Below are 14,667 nucleotides of genomic sequence, written 5' to 3' on the forward strand. Positions count from 1 at the left end.
TTTTTTTTTTACCAGACCAATAAGGTAATAACCAATCAATAGTGTAATAAATTATTACGTTAGCAGCCAAAAATTATTACGTTATCGGTTCAGAACTTTTATTACGTTAATTGCCTATTACATTTTCAAAAGGGGCACATTTATTACATTATCGGCTGCTGTGTATTATCGAGGTGTCTATTATCTTAAAATTTGTATGGAATATTTTGTGTCCGTGAGGTTAGAAAAACAACATCATTATTATCACAACTTACTGAAAGTTCAGTTCACCTCCTGCTGAGATGCCCTTGAGTACACACCAATTTCTCTACAGGTCCGTTCAATAAAGATCTCGGTTTGGAACGTGAGGAACAATGTGAGGATAAAATTCTAGTGGGCAAAATGTTCTAACATGGAAAAGATAGAAGAAAAACTCCTCAACATATCAATTATATTCAGTAAAACAGAATTTCATCATGGGTTCACAGGGCCAGCAACCACCTAATGGTGTAGCAATGACTGAACATGGCAGATGGCACGACCTGCTTCACGGACGAGAGTAAATGATACAAAACTCCCCCATCTGTCTCCGTCTGTCTCCGTCTGTCTCCTTTTGTCAATGCTATTTCCACCTGTCCCTCTCAGTCGAGACTGTGCTCTCAAATTTATGACCGTGTTTGTCCATTTATGAACACAGCCCTGACTTGTAATCAGTCAGGTGGCGAGCAGCCCTCTGATCTGGGTCTGTTAACACCGCTTTGACTGCCTCACCTACCGGGAGGGCAGAGGGAAGATTTGATATAAAAGGACAGCAAACAAGATAAAGATGTGAAAGACTGAAAAAAAAAACCCCCACCAAAATTATTATTATCATATATCATTACATGATTATTATTTTGAAAGGAAAATCAGAAGAAGTTAAATCCTGTAATTTAAACGTGGCGAGGAAAGCACAAAATTACCAAAATGCAAGACTTCCATCTTTATCTTCCTGTGAAAAATCGGCACTCCTGCTTCCAACTGACTGAGAATAAAGAGAGGAATGATGGAAAGATTGAAACGACGCAGGGATGATGGGGTAAAATTGGTCGTAAATCTCACAAATGGATCAGAAATGGTTGGCTGACACCAGAAGACAATGCACATCGTGAGGATGGTACAGAGACAGAGAAATCCTCAGTTTCATACACAAGGCAGATTTTATGACTAACGGAGAAAAGGAAACAGAAAAGGAGTGTTGGGCTGTCGCAGTCAGAGAGGACATTAGGGAGGACTTCAAGATACAAAATTCATCTCGGCACCACGACAGGACCTACATTTGGCTGAGAGGTAAAATTAATTTTCTAATAATAAACAGGTCAAAAAGAAGCCAATGCAACAATGACCTCTTTGTCATCCTTAACAAATTATCCAAAATGGCAGTGTCAAATTGGCGGGGCTACGACGGCTGGTGATGAATGTTTCTAGTAATCAGCCAATCAAGAATTTTTCTTCTTCTGCTTTGATAAATGAGTTAGAAAAGCAGCGCTTTAGGAGGGAGATGAGCCCATTTGTTTCTTTGGTCTTGTGTCCTTTTTTTTTCTGACTCTCCATTTCTTTCTTTTCAAAACAAACAACATGGTAGCTTGGGAACAGATTATGGCTCCTTGCATCACTGCCTTTTTCAAACATTTTCCCTGCTGACCAATGTTCAGCTGCAGATGGTATGATACTTTTTTTTTTTTTACAAAACTACTTGAGCAAGGCTAACTTCAGATTGTTGGAGTCCAAGTTTACACCTAGTTTTATAAACAGAAATTTAGTTACTTAAATATTGCCTTGTTTTTATAATGTTATACACCTATTAGCGACTCTCCCTTTAAAGATAATGAAGCCACCAAACCTCTGCACCAGAGGACGTATTTAAGACATCGGAAGTTCAGCAGTGAGGTGAAAATGCAGCATCAACTTTATCTTGATGTCTTATTTAGTTATAACAGTAAAAAAAAAAAAAAATCAGGATTGTTGCAGCAATCAAAAGATCAATTTAATGTTGTTGTGAAACGATCGATATTGAAGTACCAAAATAAAACCAGGGAACTGACTTTATTTATTTTCTTTGTGGTGACAGGTCATGAGCGTTTGAGAAATCCAACCTGTGGTTTCACAATGGGATGCTGATGAGGCCATTCACCCATGAAGGCCAGCAAACATTTTGATGCTGACTATAGGGTGTTGATTCATAAGGATCTGTATGGGGGGGGGGGGCTTTGGTTGTTTAAATCAATTCATTCATTCATTCATCGTCAATACCCGCTCAGTCTGTTGAAACTATAAAGAACTATTCAATATTTTTCTCTTGCTAACGGATTATTCTAACCTGGATTAGTAGGACTCTTTTTCAAAATTCCTATTCCTAACTGAACACCGAGCTAACTGTCACAACTGTTTTTTTTAAATTCTTTTTATCAAGGATCAATTATTGATTAGTTTTGTCTCTGATGAATGCACATTAAACTCAGAGTGAAGTATTGGAGGCAATCTTTGCTGATGAGTAATCAACATTCAGCCTACACCAGGAGCCTTTATGTCCACTAAAGCATGAATTTATTTGTTGCAATTGTTTTCCAGTCTGTCATTATGATGGCTGTATGTTGTGAGAAGGGACAAATTTACAGCTTTGGTGCCAAATTGTAACAGTTCATACTCAGCACCCTATTCGTTTTATTAATAGCAGAGTTATAACTAAGAGGGTAAATGGGACATTGAGATGCAATTTCAAACCATAATTTGTTGTTTAGGACAATGTATGCAGAAAACACTTTTTCTTTTTCCCACCAGTGTTCAATTTCTATACCAATATTTGTCAGATAAAGATTCCCATCTATCAATAACAATGCAGCTTGGATTGGTCCTGCTACAAGCTTTGATTAAATTAGCACTTGGAAGTTATTGCCTTGAACTGAACAAGGAAGCTTTTCTCTGTTGAATTCACAATGATGGAGAATTGCTTTGGAGTGACGAGGATGTCAGTCACAAGACTGGCTGATGGTGTTTCAGACTGAATTGGCTCCTTTATGCAATGGAGGGCAATGTGACTTTGAATCATGATGCATTATGCATAGAACTGTGTGTATCTAAATTAGAAAAGAAGGCACAGTGATTGAACAAAAAGTCAGGTCAGAATTATGTACACACACTCCCAAAGCAAATTTGCACAGCGCTTTAAATTCAATTAGCGCACAGAATCTGCTCTGGATTTTTATTCTTGACTCTCACAGAGAAGCACATATTGAACTCAGAGGTAACAGTGGACAACACTGTGACCACTACTGGACATCCTGTTGAGTGTTCTCATATTGGATGCTACCAAGAGAAAAACATTTACAAAAAAAACAAACAACTTGAGTTCTTTGTTTCTCTTAAAATCACAACTTTCTGTCAAGCTTCAGAATTATTGACCATCGATCAGTTTTCTTATCTCACTATAGAAAATACATTTTGTGTTACAAATCTTGAAAATTCAGCATTGGGTGTTGAACAAATGACTCATGTTTACCACGTCACTTAAAACACTGATGTCAGGGTTATTAGCTGAACATTGGGGTTTGTTCTTGGGTTGGTCCATGCCAGGAAAGGATTTCAGCAGGACAGTGTGAAGAATGATTCACTGAGAGACTTTAACTGTGCTTTTTGAAACCGAACTCTATTAATCAGGAAGAGTTCATTACAATTTATTGTAGCCAGCAGACACCATTAACAGAGACAGTCACAAGATCTGCATTCCTAATTAACTAAAGTTAGCAGCAAACGACAGCAACATTAAAAGGACAAAACAAGGCTACTGTTGGATCTATACTAACAAACCTGCTCCCTCCCAGCCATGGATATATTACATTTCAAACACATGAACATCAATCATACAGTTTAGGCCAATGTCTTTTTGAAAAAAAAGGTCAGTTCATGACTTTGTGGATTAGACTTTACATCAAGGAAAGGTTTTGTTCAGCTGGATTCACAATAAGAAATGCTTTACCAACTGCATAAAATGACTCTGTAGGAAGGGGCTCATATTCTTCTAGGTTGTCTGCTGAGTGGAGCTGAAACGTCATACTTTATCTTCATTATAGCCACACTCTGTTAACAAGAGCTCAAAGAAAACATGACAATTCCAGAGGAACAAGCAAAGAGTTTTAGGCACAATTCTAACATATAACCACAATATTTATTTTTCTAAATCAATACAACGTCTTCTCAGATCATGTTAAACAACCAGCTTCAGCTGGCAAAAGGGCCGTTTATACCAGCCCAGGTTGCCTGTTCTGCTGGAGCTCCTGCTGATCTCATGTTAATGGAGTCCTCCAGTGGAGGCCTCCAACCCTGGTAGCCTCATTAGACTACATGCCCGCTGTGTGCGATGAGCATGAATGGAGGGCAGTAGCACAGGGCCTCCTTGCTGCAGACCTGGCATTGAAACTGGCAACTGGGAGCTACCGACATGAGTAGTGGGTCTGATGGGATTAACTGAATGTGGCAAGAGAAAGAAACAGACACAGAGCGATTGCAGACCTCCAAATTAACTCTGCAAGACTGAAGGCATTCACCAGGGAGAAGAGGTCTGCAGGAGGACAAGTACTGTAATGGTAGGATGGTTATCAACAGGGAGGGAGAGGGATTGGAGGCATCTGACCAGCAGGAATGGATTTACAAACATATGTTCCAGTTTCATGCCGACTGGAGACCACCCAGCCAGAGAAGTCAAAGACAGAAAGGTGATCATGTTCCTTTATTAGGCTGAACATATGACATAAATTGTGAGACTGTATCTATGCAAACATCACCAGCATGTTTGTGTAGCTACAGTCCCACAGTGTATGTCATATGTACAACACAGGTCTCCAGCCACTGTGGACCCAATTATAACACTATTTTTGAATTCATGTTGTGTGTTACTTTTGACTGATGACATCATAAAAAAATATTAAATTGCTCACAGGATAATTCCTAGAAAAAACATCAATATCATTGTAGCAAAACTGAGCTTTTATTGTCCAACAGTAGCGACGATCTAGTTGTCTCTCGGATTATTCCCTCAAGGTTTGGAAACACAGCTCTACTACAAATTATTTGCTTAAGTATGCTTCTGAAAAACAAAAATATAAATGCTGATATTAGGGGGAATCTTTCATTGTAAAGCCCCTGTTTGTCTGTGCACTGCAGGATTCTAGTCTGCTTCAAGTGTGTGTGTGTGTGTGTGTGTGTGTGTGTGTGTGTGTGTGTGTGTGTGTGTGTGTGTGTGTGTGTGTGTGTGTGTGTGTGTGTGTGTGTGTGTGTGTGTGTGTGTGTGTGTGTGTGACTGTGTGAATGATAGGCATGAGTGGATCACCCTGCAATGACAGTCTATCGATCAGTGTGTCAGTGCCAGGGGAAAAGGTTAATCTGCCCAATGCCAGCCCGTGCCTCACCCCATCTCTGGCCTGCCCTGCATCCCACCTCAGCCCGCTGCCTTTCTTATCAGGATTAGAGGAGTGTACAAAAGGGCAGAGTATTCCCAAGACACACACTGACCTTCAGTAATCCTGCCAACCTCCTGCTCTTCTTGTAATTATCATCAGGAATAAAGAGAAAAATCCCTTGCCTGTCTGCAGCTTTCCTTAGATTGAACGAATCACAGTAGAGGAGGACAGTGTTACAGTACACCTAGTGACTGAAAGCGCAGAGACATGCTTCAGTAATACATTTTGAATGGCCAGGAGAGCATACCTGACATTTTATAGGTGCTGACTACCATCTCCATGCTCCCCAGTGCACATACAATAAACACACATCAGAGGAACATGCTGAACCAAGCATGGAGGCAGAAAGCTGGTCCAGCAGACATTACTGCAAAGGAATAAGAAGTACACTAGTGTGTGTGTGAGTGCGTGCGTGTGTGTGTGTGTGTGTGTGTGTGTGTGTTTGTGTGTGTGTGTGTGTGTGTGTGCATGCTCACTCACAGGGTCTTGGTTCATTTGCACTATGAGTTGTTTGACAGCATGCAGTGTGGGATGGGCCCATGGAGAGGGATCCTGCCAGTGGCGATTCAGGTCGAAACCCATCAGAGAACACCTGTTGACACACACACACACACATACACACACACACACACACACACACATACACACGCACGCACGCACACACACATACACGCACACACAGGTTTAATGTAAAACCAATAACAAGACTGTTGCAACCCGACTTTCCACCACTAGAGGCACTATGGAGTGATGCTTTTGAATTGGTTCCTCGTCAGTAATCCCTGCATTTGCATTTGATTGTTTATGCTAGAACAGTAAATGCAGAGCTCAGTTGTATTAATCCTAATTATTTCACGTCATGATTGACAGATACAGACCGCCCCAAAGGTATCTCAGGGAATTTGTATCTATGGAATATGTCAAATTATTTCTCGCCTTGTTAGCCAAGATTAATATAGATGGCATGATCTTCGCTTCTTTGGTGGATTTACTGGCCACATTAATAGAATGCATTTCTCATTCCAATTCAGGCTTTAAAATAACAAGCACAATGACAATGATAAATATAGGCATAAATATAGCACTAAGTGAAGAGAATGAACAACCACAATTTCAACCTCTTACAAGGCTCAGTTCTGTAAGAATTTTAATTTGTCAGATATGCATTAAAGGAACCACTTCTCTTATGTGTTACTAGAACCGTGTACCTCCAATTATCTGATGTTTGCAACATACACATGCATCCTGGGGAACCAAATACATCATCATGTGTGTATTTAATACAGTATGAAGTGAACATGATGGTATGCAAATTACAGATACTAGTATAGAGCAACTAAGCAGAGCAGTCAGCATTTAACACAATACTGATCCTCCGCTAACTGACCGTGATAACTTGCTACTCTTCACTGTATCTGGTGAGGATAACTGTGGGGTGTCTGTATGTTTGTCTTTGCATGCATTTATATGAGAGAAAGAGATTGGGAGAAAGTGCTGGTATGTTTCTGACACAGTTCTCCTTCTGTCAGTGTGCTGTTCATCTTCAATCAAGGTGAAAGCAGGTAAGCAAAAATACTGTTTAAGCAGTGACCAATCACAGTTAACAATAATACAGAGAACGTCAAAGCCATTCAGGTTCCCTGTAAATGTTTGCATAGGCAGTGACGACACAGCACCACTAGATGGCACTTCGGAACACACTGAGCGCAGGTTGCTGATGCTTATCTTGGTTTGCATTAGTATTCCTGGGGCTGAGCCTATTAAGTTAAAGGCAATTATGAAGAAACGAAAGAGAACAGAGGAGAGGAGGGTGCCCACAGAGCTATAGCAATAGCATTAAAGATAAAGGAGAGAAGAGGGGAGACAGAGAGAGAGAACAGCTTTACAGTGGAACACCAGGCCTATCTTCTGACAAATACACTGCTGTGAGCTATATGAATTCATTAAGCTCCCTAAAAGTGGAGTTAAGAGGCTAATCCTAATATCAGGATGTAAAACTACATATTGTGTGAGTTCTGTGTAATGTAACAATGCATTCAATTTAAAAAGTCAAAGCTGTGTTTTTTCGTACCTATAGTTGCCCAGATAGACGCCATCAGGATTTAGCATGGGGACGATCTTGAAAATTACATGGTTCCTTAAGATCTGTGCCATGGGATGCTGGCTCACCAGGAAGTCAATCACACCTATATCAAACACACACGCACACGCACACGCACACACACACACACACACACACACACACACACGAAATAGACTTGAAAAGAAAACCAGTGATGGCTGGCAGTTAATTGAGTTTTGAGAAAAAAGGAGAAAGAAGGACAGCGAGGGGCATCGTCAGAATCAGGGGAGGAATCGGAGACGTCAAGACTAAATCGATACAAATGGAATAGAGCTGACGAGGCTGGAAAAACAGACAGCACACTGCGGGCTAGAAGCCAACCCATCTGATGTTCAGGATGATGCGCGTGCGTGCACACACATACAAACACACACACACACACATGTGTGTAAAATGGAAGAGAAAGAGTGAGAGAGAGTGGAAGAAGAGATACATGGATGGAAGGACAGCTATGGCAGAAACATGTTTTCTTTATCCCACTGCTTCTTCCCCACCAATCCCTTCCTCACATTCTCACTTTGTTACAGAACCACTGGAGAGGGACTACATCTAAAATTAAGGGTGTGGCCTTCGTACCTTCATCAGACCAGACTTTAGCAAACCTGTTCTCTATTAACAAAAAAGTGGGACCCTGAGGAAGAGAATCGGTCTCCTCATGTCAGTCCGAGTTAGAGAAAGGGGCTATTAACACCTAATAAAACCTTTTAGGTTGTTGTGCTGCCCAAAAACACAAGAGTTTTTCTTATCAATTTTTTAAATTTGAGAGAGTAGAGATAACGCAGCTAACGTACCCCCTCAGAGTGTTCGGGTTTCTTCAGACATTATTTAGAAAAACAAGTTGTCCATAGATCAAAGCACCAGCTTTGATCTATGTCTTCCTCTTCCTTGAGGTCTTCCTTCACCTCAAGGAAGAGGGACACTCATTTCAGGATACCGATGTTCAGATCTTGGACAGGGAAGACAGACGGTTTGAGAGAGGAGTGAAAGAAGCCATCCATGTCAAAGTGGAGAAGCCATCTCTAAACGGGGTGTGTGTGTGTGTGTGTGTCGGGGGGGTGTCTGCAATATCACCTTTCACCCGTTCACAATCAGGTCCTTTCAAAACTCCCAAAAAGATTGTCTCAGCAGATTAACCCAGCTGACATGTCTCATGCTAATGACCCTCATTAATATACAAAGGTGAAACCCACATTTCAACGACCCCCCTTTGACACCCCCTGGCACCTCCATCAACCATAGTTGAGGAGCCAGACGGGTTTCGACTCCGGCCATTGAAATGTGAATGGCACTGACCACAGCCCACAGGGTTAATAAACTGGGACGAGACCAGCCACCTTCAGAACTGAAGAAGCCTCTTGGATGAGAGATGAAACATTTTAAAGACATTTTCTAGAAGTCCAGTGGATCGATTTAAACAGCTTTGGATAACCATGACCTGGATAACTGAGAACCTACACAGACATGACCTACTAATGAAACTGCAGTCACATTGATATCTATCAACAGCACATTATATGCATTTGTAAATAGTGACAGTACATGTCATGATATTTTAAAATAAGACATAAAGAATGTAAATGGCCATGTATCCCTACTTGTAAAGAAAGGGTAATAAACTGTGACACATGGCTCAGCGCCTCAATCAACTTACAAATAAGCATTAGAATAAAATCAATGGATTGATCAACATAACATATTGACACTCTACCTTGACATATATAGGAGGCGGGCGACTCTCCGGGGTGAACACGAGCTGTGAGAAAGACCAGTTTTTTCTCTCTTTCTGGACTCTGATGGTCTGATGGAGGAAGAGAAACAAAAGAAAGGGGAGAAAAATTTCAACAAAACCACGTCTTACAAAACCCCTTCATCGCAGAACTTTTGAGCTTATAAAAGCTTCACTGTTCTGCTTCTTAATTTCCTGCAATTAGAAACACAAATGACCTGTGTGGTAAAGAAGAGGTATGTGTTTGAGTTAGCCACTACTTACAACTAGCTACCTCTTCGATCTCATAGTCTTGGGTTGCACACATAACGCAGCATCAAGATATCACAACCTTGTCCTGTCCTATCACCTTGCTACTTCAACCATTTTATGGACATGTCCAAGTCTAAACTGTCCATGGGAAATAAAATTAACTGTGATTATCTTACATTGGTGTCAGAGGAAAGCGTTCCAGTGACCCATTCCAGGCCAGTGAGGGTCAAAACACTGACCCGGTTGTCCATTTTCCAGCCAGAAACGCATAAATCAAACATCAAACCAACACCTTTCACAGAATATTCAACCATAGATGTGAATAATAAATCTGCAGAGGTCGGGATCAGTCAGCCATAGGTAGGACCCTTTGGAGGTCTTCTTTGATTCAAGTCTTCAGGTCTGGCTCAAGACTTCTCACAGGTGAGACGCTTAGAACTCCCACTCTAACTCTGCCTTGGTTGTGATGTTAGACAAATGAGGTGTACCTTAGAGACTTTTCTTGAGTACTGCCAGTCCCTTTACTGAGACTTTTTTTTTTTTTTTGCATTAATGAGGGTTAATGAACCTTTCAGTGTACTTGTCATATTGAAGACATTGAAACTGAGACGTAAATGTAAAAGGTCTCAGGTTAGACGCCTTTTTCTGGGTTGTAGAGTTATGCGTGACTACATCTGCGACTTTTAATTAGATGAGAATGATGAGAATGTGTTTAAATGTCTTATTTGACACCTGCTGTAAAGTTCCAGAGTGAATTGCAGGGATGATTTATGGTAAATTTGAAGACATGAGCAAAATGACAGAAAATATGTTCCGAAAGTCAAATTGCTTTCCAGGTATTTGAGGTGATGTTATGCTATATATCTTGAGGACCTTTAATGAAATGCTGAGCAATAGAGTAGAATAGAATTACAAGACCAGAAGTAGCTATATACACACACTACAAGACCAGTAACTTAATGTATATCTATGTCATCTATTACGTTTAAAAAACTTGCTTTACCTCACGTATTTTTTATGACAGCTTGAGATTACAGTTACTTTTCACATTCTCCCTTATATTTACATTGAAAGAACATATCTTCACATGTATTTATGTTGCATGGTTGTGATAAAGTACAGTAAGAAGTACTCCTTATCCATCCATCAATCCATCCATCAATCAAGTTTTATTTATATGCTGTAGCGTTTAATAATGGCAACAGACATTTCAGAGCAAGTACAAGCGACATTGGTGGGGAAAAACTCCCTCATTGAGGAAGAAACTCTGGGCAGGACCCAGACTCTTTTAGGCGGCCATCCGCCTTGACCGGTTGGGTGGAAAAGAAATAAAATGAAGATAAGGACAGGGAAAGAGAAAGAGAGAGACAGAGAGGGAGTGGCAGATAGGCCAGATGGAGTCATTGTCTTTATGGTTACAGTTAGACGATTTGATGCAGACGCTGAATTGGGGACGAGAAAGTCAGGCTGCGTTCACCGACTCCTGGGTTGTTGCCTTTAATACATGTTCCCCATCATGTAGTTGGTTAATTCAAGGCACAATTACAGCTGCATGGATGACTGCATGGTGGCACAGAGGAAGCAGCAGGACCCCAGCCGATGGATAGAAGAGGGGTGATACTGGTGGGATTGGAGGAGTTCCAGTAGAGCCCATCTCAACTTGTGAGAGGTGGCAGGCGGGGTACACTCCAGATGAAATGCCAACTAATTGCGTGGCCACGGGAAAGACAAACAAACCATTCACGCTCACACTCACATCTATGGACAATTTTGAGGTGACCAATTCACCTAAGCTGCTTGTTTTTGAAGGTGGGAGAACGTTGGAGAATCCGAAGAGAATTACATACAGACTCCACGCAGAAAGGAATCAAACCCAGAACCTTTGTGCTGTGGGGTAACAGTGATACCCACTGCACAATACTCCTTCATGGGTTTGGAAAATTCTTCTTATTTCTAAGCAAAATAAGGGGATTAACTGGAAACACACTTCATCACAAAGTTTAATACTATGTATTACTGTAGATAGGATGACTCAAAAAGTATGTAAAGCCATTAGTGATAGGGCTGCCTCAGAGATAGATAGATGGATGGATGGATGGATGGATGGATGGATGGATGGATGGATAGATGGATGGATAGATAGATAGATAGATAGATAGATAGATAGATAGATAGATAGATAGATAGATAGATAGATAGATAGATAGATAGATAGATAGATAGATAGATAGATAGATAGATAGATAGATAGATAGATAGATAGATAGATAGATGGATGGATGGATGGATGGATGGACGGACGGACGGACGGACGGACGGACGGACGGACGGACGGACGGACGGACAGACAGACAGACAGACAGACACGGATCAGAAGAGGAGTTTTACTTTTACTTCTATAAAGAATCTAAATACTTGCACCACTGAACAGCTCACATGCAGAGAGCAACCTTTTGTTGTTTTCTCCGTCGGTGTTTGCCTTTATCTGCTGTTGCTAATGGATTAAAGTGATTGTGTATCTCATCACTATACACAAACCTAATATCTTATTGATTCTTCCACATGCTTCTGCTGAGAAGAGAAAATGCTAATTAACTACTGGCCACACACCTTTCCTTCGCCTAAATTCCAATTTAGTTTCAGAGAAGTGTGTGTGTGTGGCATACGCATATTTTGTTCTTCGTCTCTGTTTGTGTATGTACTGTATGTGTGTCTGTCTGCGCAGTAAGGGGTCGTAAACAAAAGAAGAGTGCTGCTCCATTTAAGTACTCTGCTTCTGATTTTATTTCATTTTTCTCTCCCTCTGCCCTTCACAGAGACAAATGGCTTTGCCATTCAGGAGTCTCCGTGGAGCGGGGCGAACTGCTGTTGTAAATGTGAGTGCTTGTGGTTTGGCCGGCCGCTGGGTGCTCGGTGGCTGTGAAATTCCATCACTTAGAAATTCTACTTTGGCCTCGACCCCAGGCCACCACACAGATTCTTGGCACAAGACTGCAGCCATGACGCGCGCGTGCGCACACACACACACACACACACACACACACACACACACACACACACACACACACACACACACACACACACATGCACAGTACAGTACAAACTGCAATCAGGGAACAAAATATATCGGCAAATATCAACACACGCTGCTTTTATCACTACAGTAAAACAAAGAACCCCAAAAATTGTGAGCCAAAGCAGCCACCACGTCCTGACTGTCAGGGCGTTCAACCATCATGGCCATGCTACATTTATTCCCACTGCCACTGTACCCTCGCTGCTTCATCAAAACAATCTCTTATAGCAGGCTGCTGGAGCTCACAATGGATTCACTGTTTATTCCACATTTTATGTGTTTGTGTCTGTGCTTTTATTTATATTTCTGTGGAATAAGTTTTTTCCTTCGAAAAAGCATTTTCTTTTATTTGAAAAGTTTCTCACAAATTCATCCTTGAGGTGAAGTTTAGAATTAGGTTTAGGCAAAGGTTAGAGGGATGGGTTTAGTTCTGATGGTTAAGGTTGGGGAATAGGGAACCCATTTTATCTGAGAAGGTTCTCCCACCTTTATTAAGACTTATATATGTGTATGTGTGTGGTTGCGTCTCCCCAGGGCTCTAACAATTGCCCAAGTTGTGTTTATGTTGTCTGTATCTCGGCATTGCTCTGTATCTCGCTGTGCCCAGCCAAGCGATGTAGCTCAAAATTAAGTCCCACTATTCCACAGGCACCCTGAACCCCAGGGGGGAGCTGCAGGAGCCGAGTACGACAGCAAGTCAACATGTAAAGGAAAATGTCCTCTCTGGTTCAGGTGTGTGTGATGCATCGCATGAAGGTCAGGGTCAAGTTAAGGATTAGTGTCCTTAACTGAGCACTGCAGCTACATCTCCTGGCCTCAGGGTGGCAGTAGAGATCAGCAGGCAGGAGCACCGTCGAGGGAGAAACAGATAAAAAGCAGGAACAGAAGGAAAAAGTAAAAGAGAAAGAGAAATTAAGGGATCTGAGTGAAAGGTAGCTTTCTAAGGGAAAACAAAATAACCTGACTATCTTTCCTGGAACTTGTTTCCTTCCTTTGTATTCACTTGATAAAAATAGTACAAGGAGAAAAGAACAGCCCATAACACTGTTTCAGCAATTTATGCTTTAAATGCAAAGCTTGATGTCTGTACATCCTTGCTATTTCATTCATAAATCCATAAAAATCATCAATCGTTTTTTCTGAAGATCTGCTACATCTTCCTCCTCTAAATAGGTACATTAGGGATATTTAAAAATGATAAAAACAACAAAAAAACTGTCAAACATGCTGAGCACAGTTTACTTGTCATAATGTGTTAATGTTTTCAATTACAAAAAGCCAAAGATTCTTAATTCATATTGATACCAAACCAATCGCCAATACAGACAAACAGTCAATGTTGAACAATTTCATGTCCATTGACTGATCAGATGGTCAGTAAACTCATTTAACATAAAGGGGCTACATTTTGGTTGAGAATAGTTACATCCCTCAAAGCAGTGATGTATTGTAATTGTCAGTGTGTGTCCATCCGTCCGTCCACAACATGTCCTCACAACTGTTGCAGATAGAAAGATGAAAGAAAAAGCACATTACTCGGGCGGCAAAGGGGATGAAAATGAGATGATGACCTTGACCTTGAGAAAACAAGGTAAAGGTCAAATTTCAACTTTTTTTTTAAACATTTTTTTGCACATATCTCAGGAACAGTTTAAGATAAAAAGACAAAACAAAAGGCGTTATATTCAGGGAGGCAAGGGGATGAAAATTAGATCACAATGTTGACAAGGTCAAATTTTCACTTTTATACCTTTTTAGATACACATCTTTGAAACCTGATGAGATATAATGACAAAACAAAAAGCAACATTTTCAGGATATGTGTATAGGTCAGGGTAAAATTTTGAATTCAAGGTTGTCGCGGGATGTTGCAGTCTCTGACTGCCTTGTTTGAAAAAAAACTCCTGCTAAATGTAAAAACAAAACAAAACAAAAAACTGCTCCCAATCATAAAAGTTGCTACTTTGTAATGAAAGAAATTATCCCAACACATTCTATTTTTTCAGTGCTGGTGTGG

General features: G+C 40.8%; 1 protein-coding gene across 1 annotated transcript in view; it reads right to left on the reverse strand.

Annotated features, from left to right (window-relative positions):
* Nucleotides 1-14,667, reverse strand: part of agbl4 (AGBL carboxypeptidase 4) — a 285,402-nt gene that overhangs the window by 19,051 nt on the left and 251,684 nt on the right. Inside the window, exons 7-9 of the mRNA XM_068318744.1 lie at nt 9,305-9,394; nt 7,546-7,660; nt 5,955-6,066 (exon numbers count right to left, since the gene is read on the reverse strand). Coding sequence (XP_068174845.1) covers nt 5,955-6,066; nt 7,546-7,660; nt 9,305-9,394 — 317 coding nt within the window. The remainder of the gene's footprint in view (nt 1-5,954; nt 6,067-7,545; nt 7,661-9,304; nt 9,395-14,667) is intronic.

Source organism: Antennarius striatus, chromosome 7, assembly GCF_040054535.1.
Source record: "Antennarius striatus isolate MH-2024 chromosome 7, ASM4005453v1, whole genome shotgun sequence".
Taxonomy (NCBI): Eukaryota; Metazoa; Chordata; class Actinopteri; order Lophiiformes; family Antennariidae; genus Antennarius; species Antennarius striatus.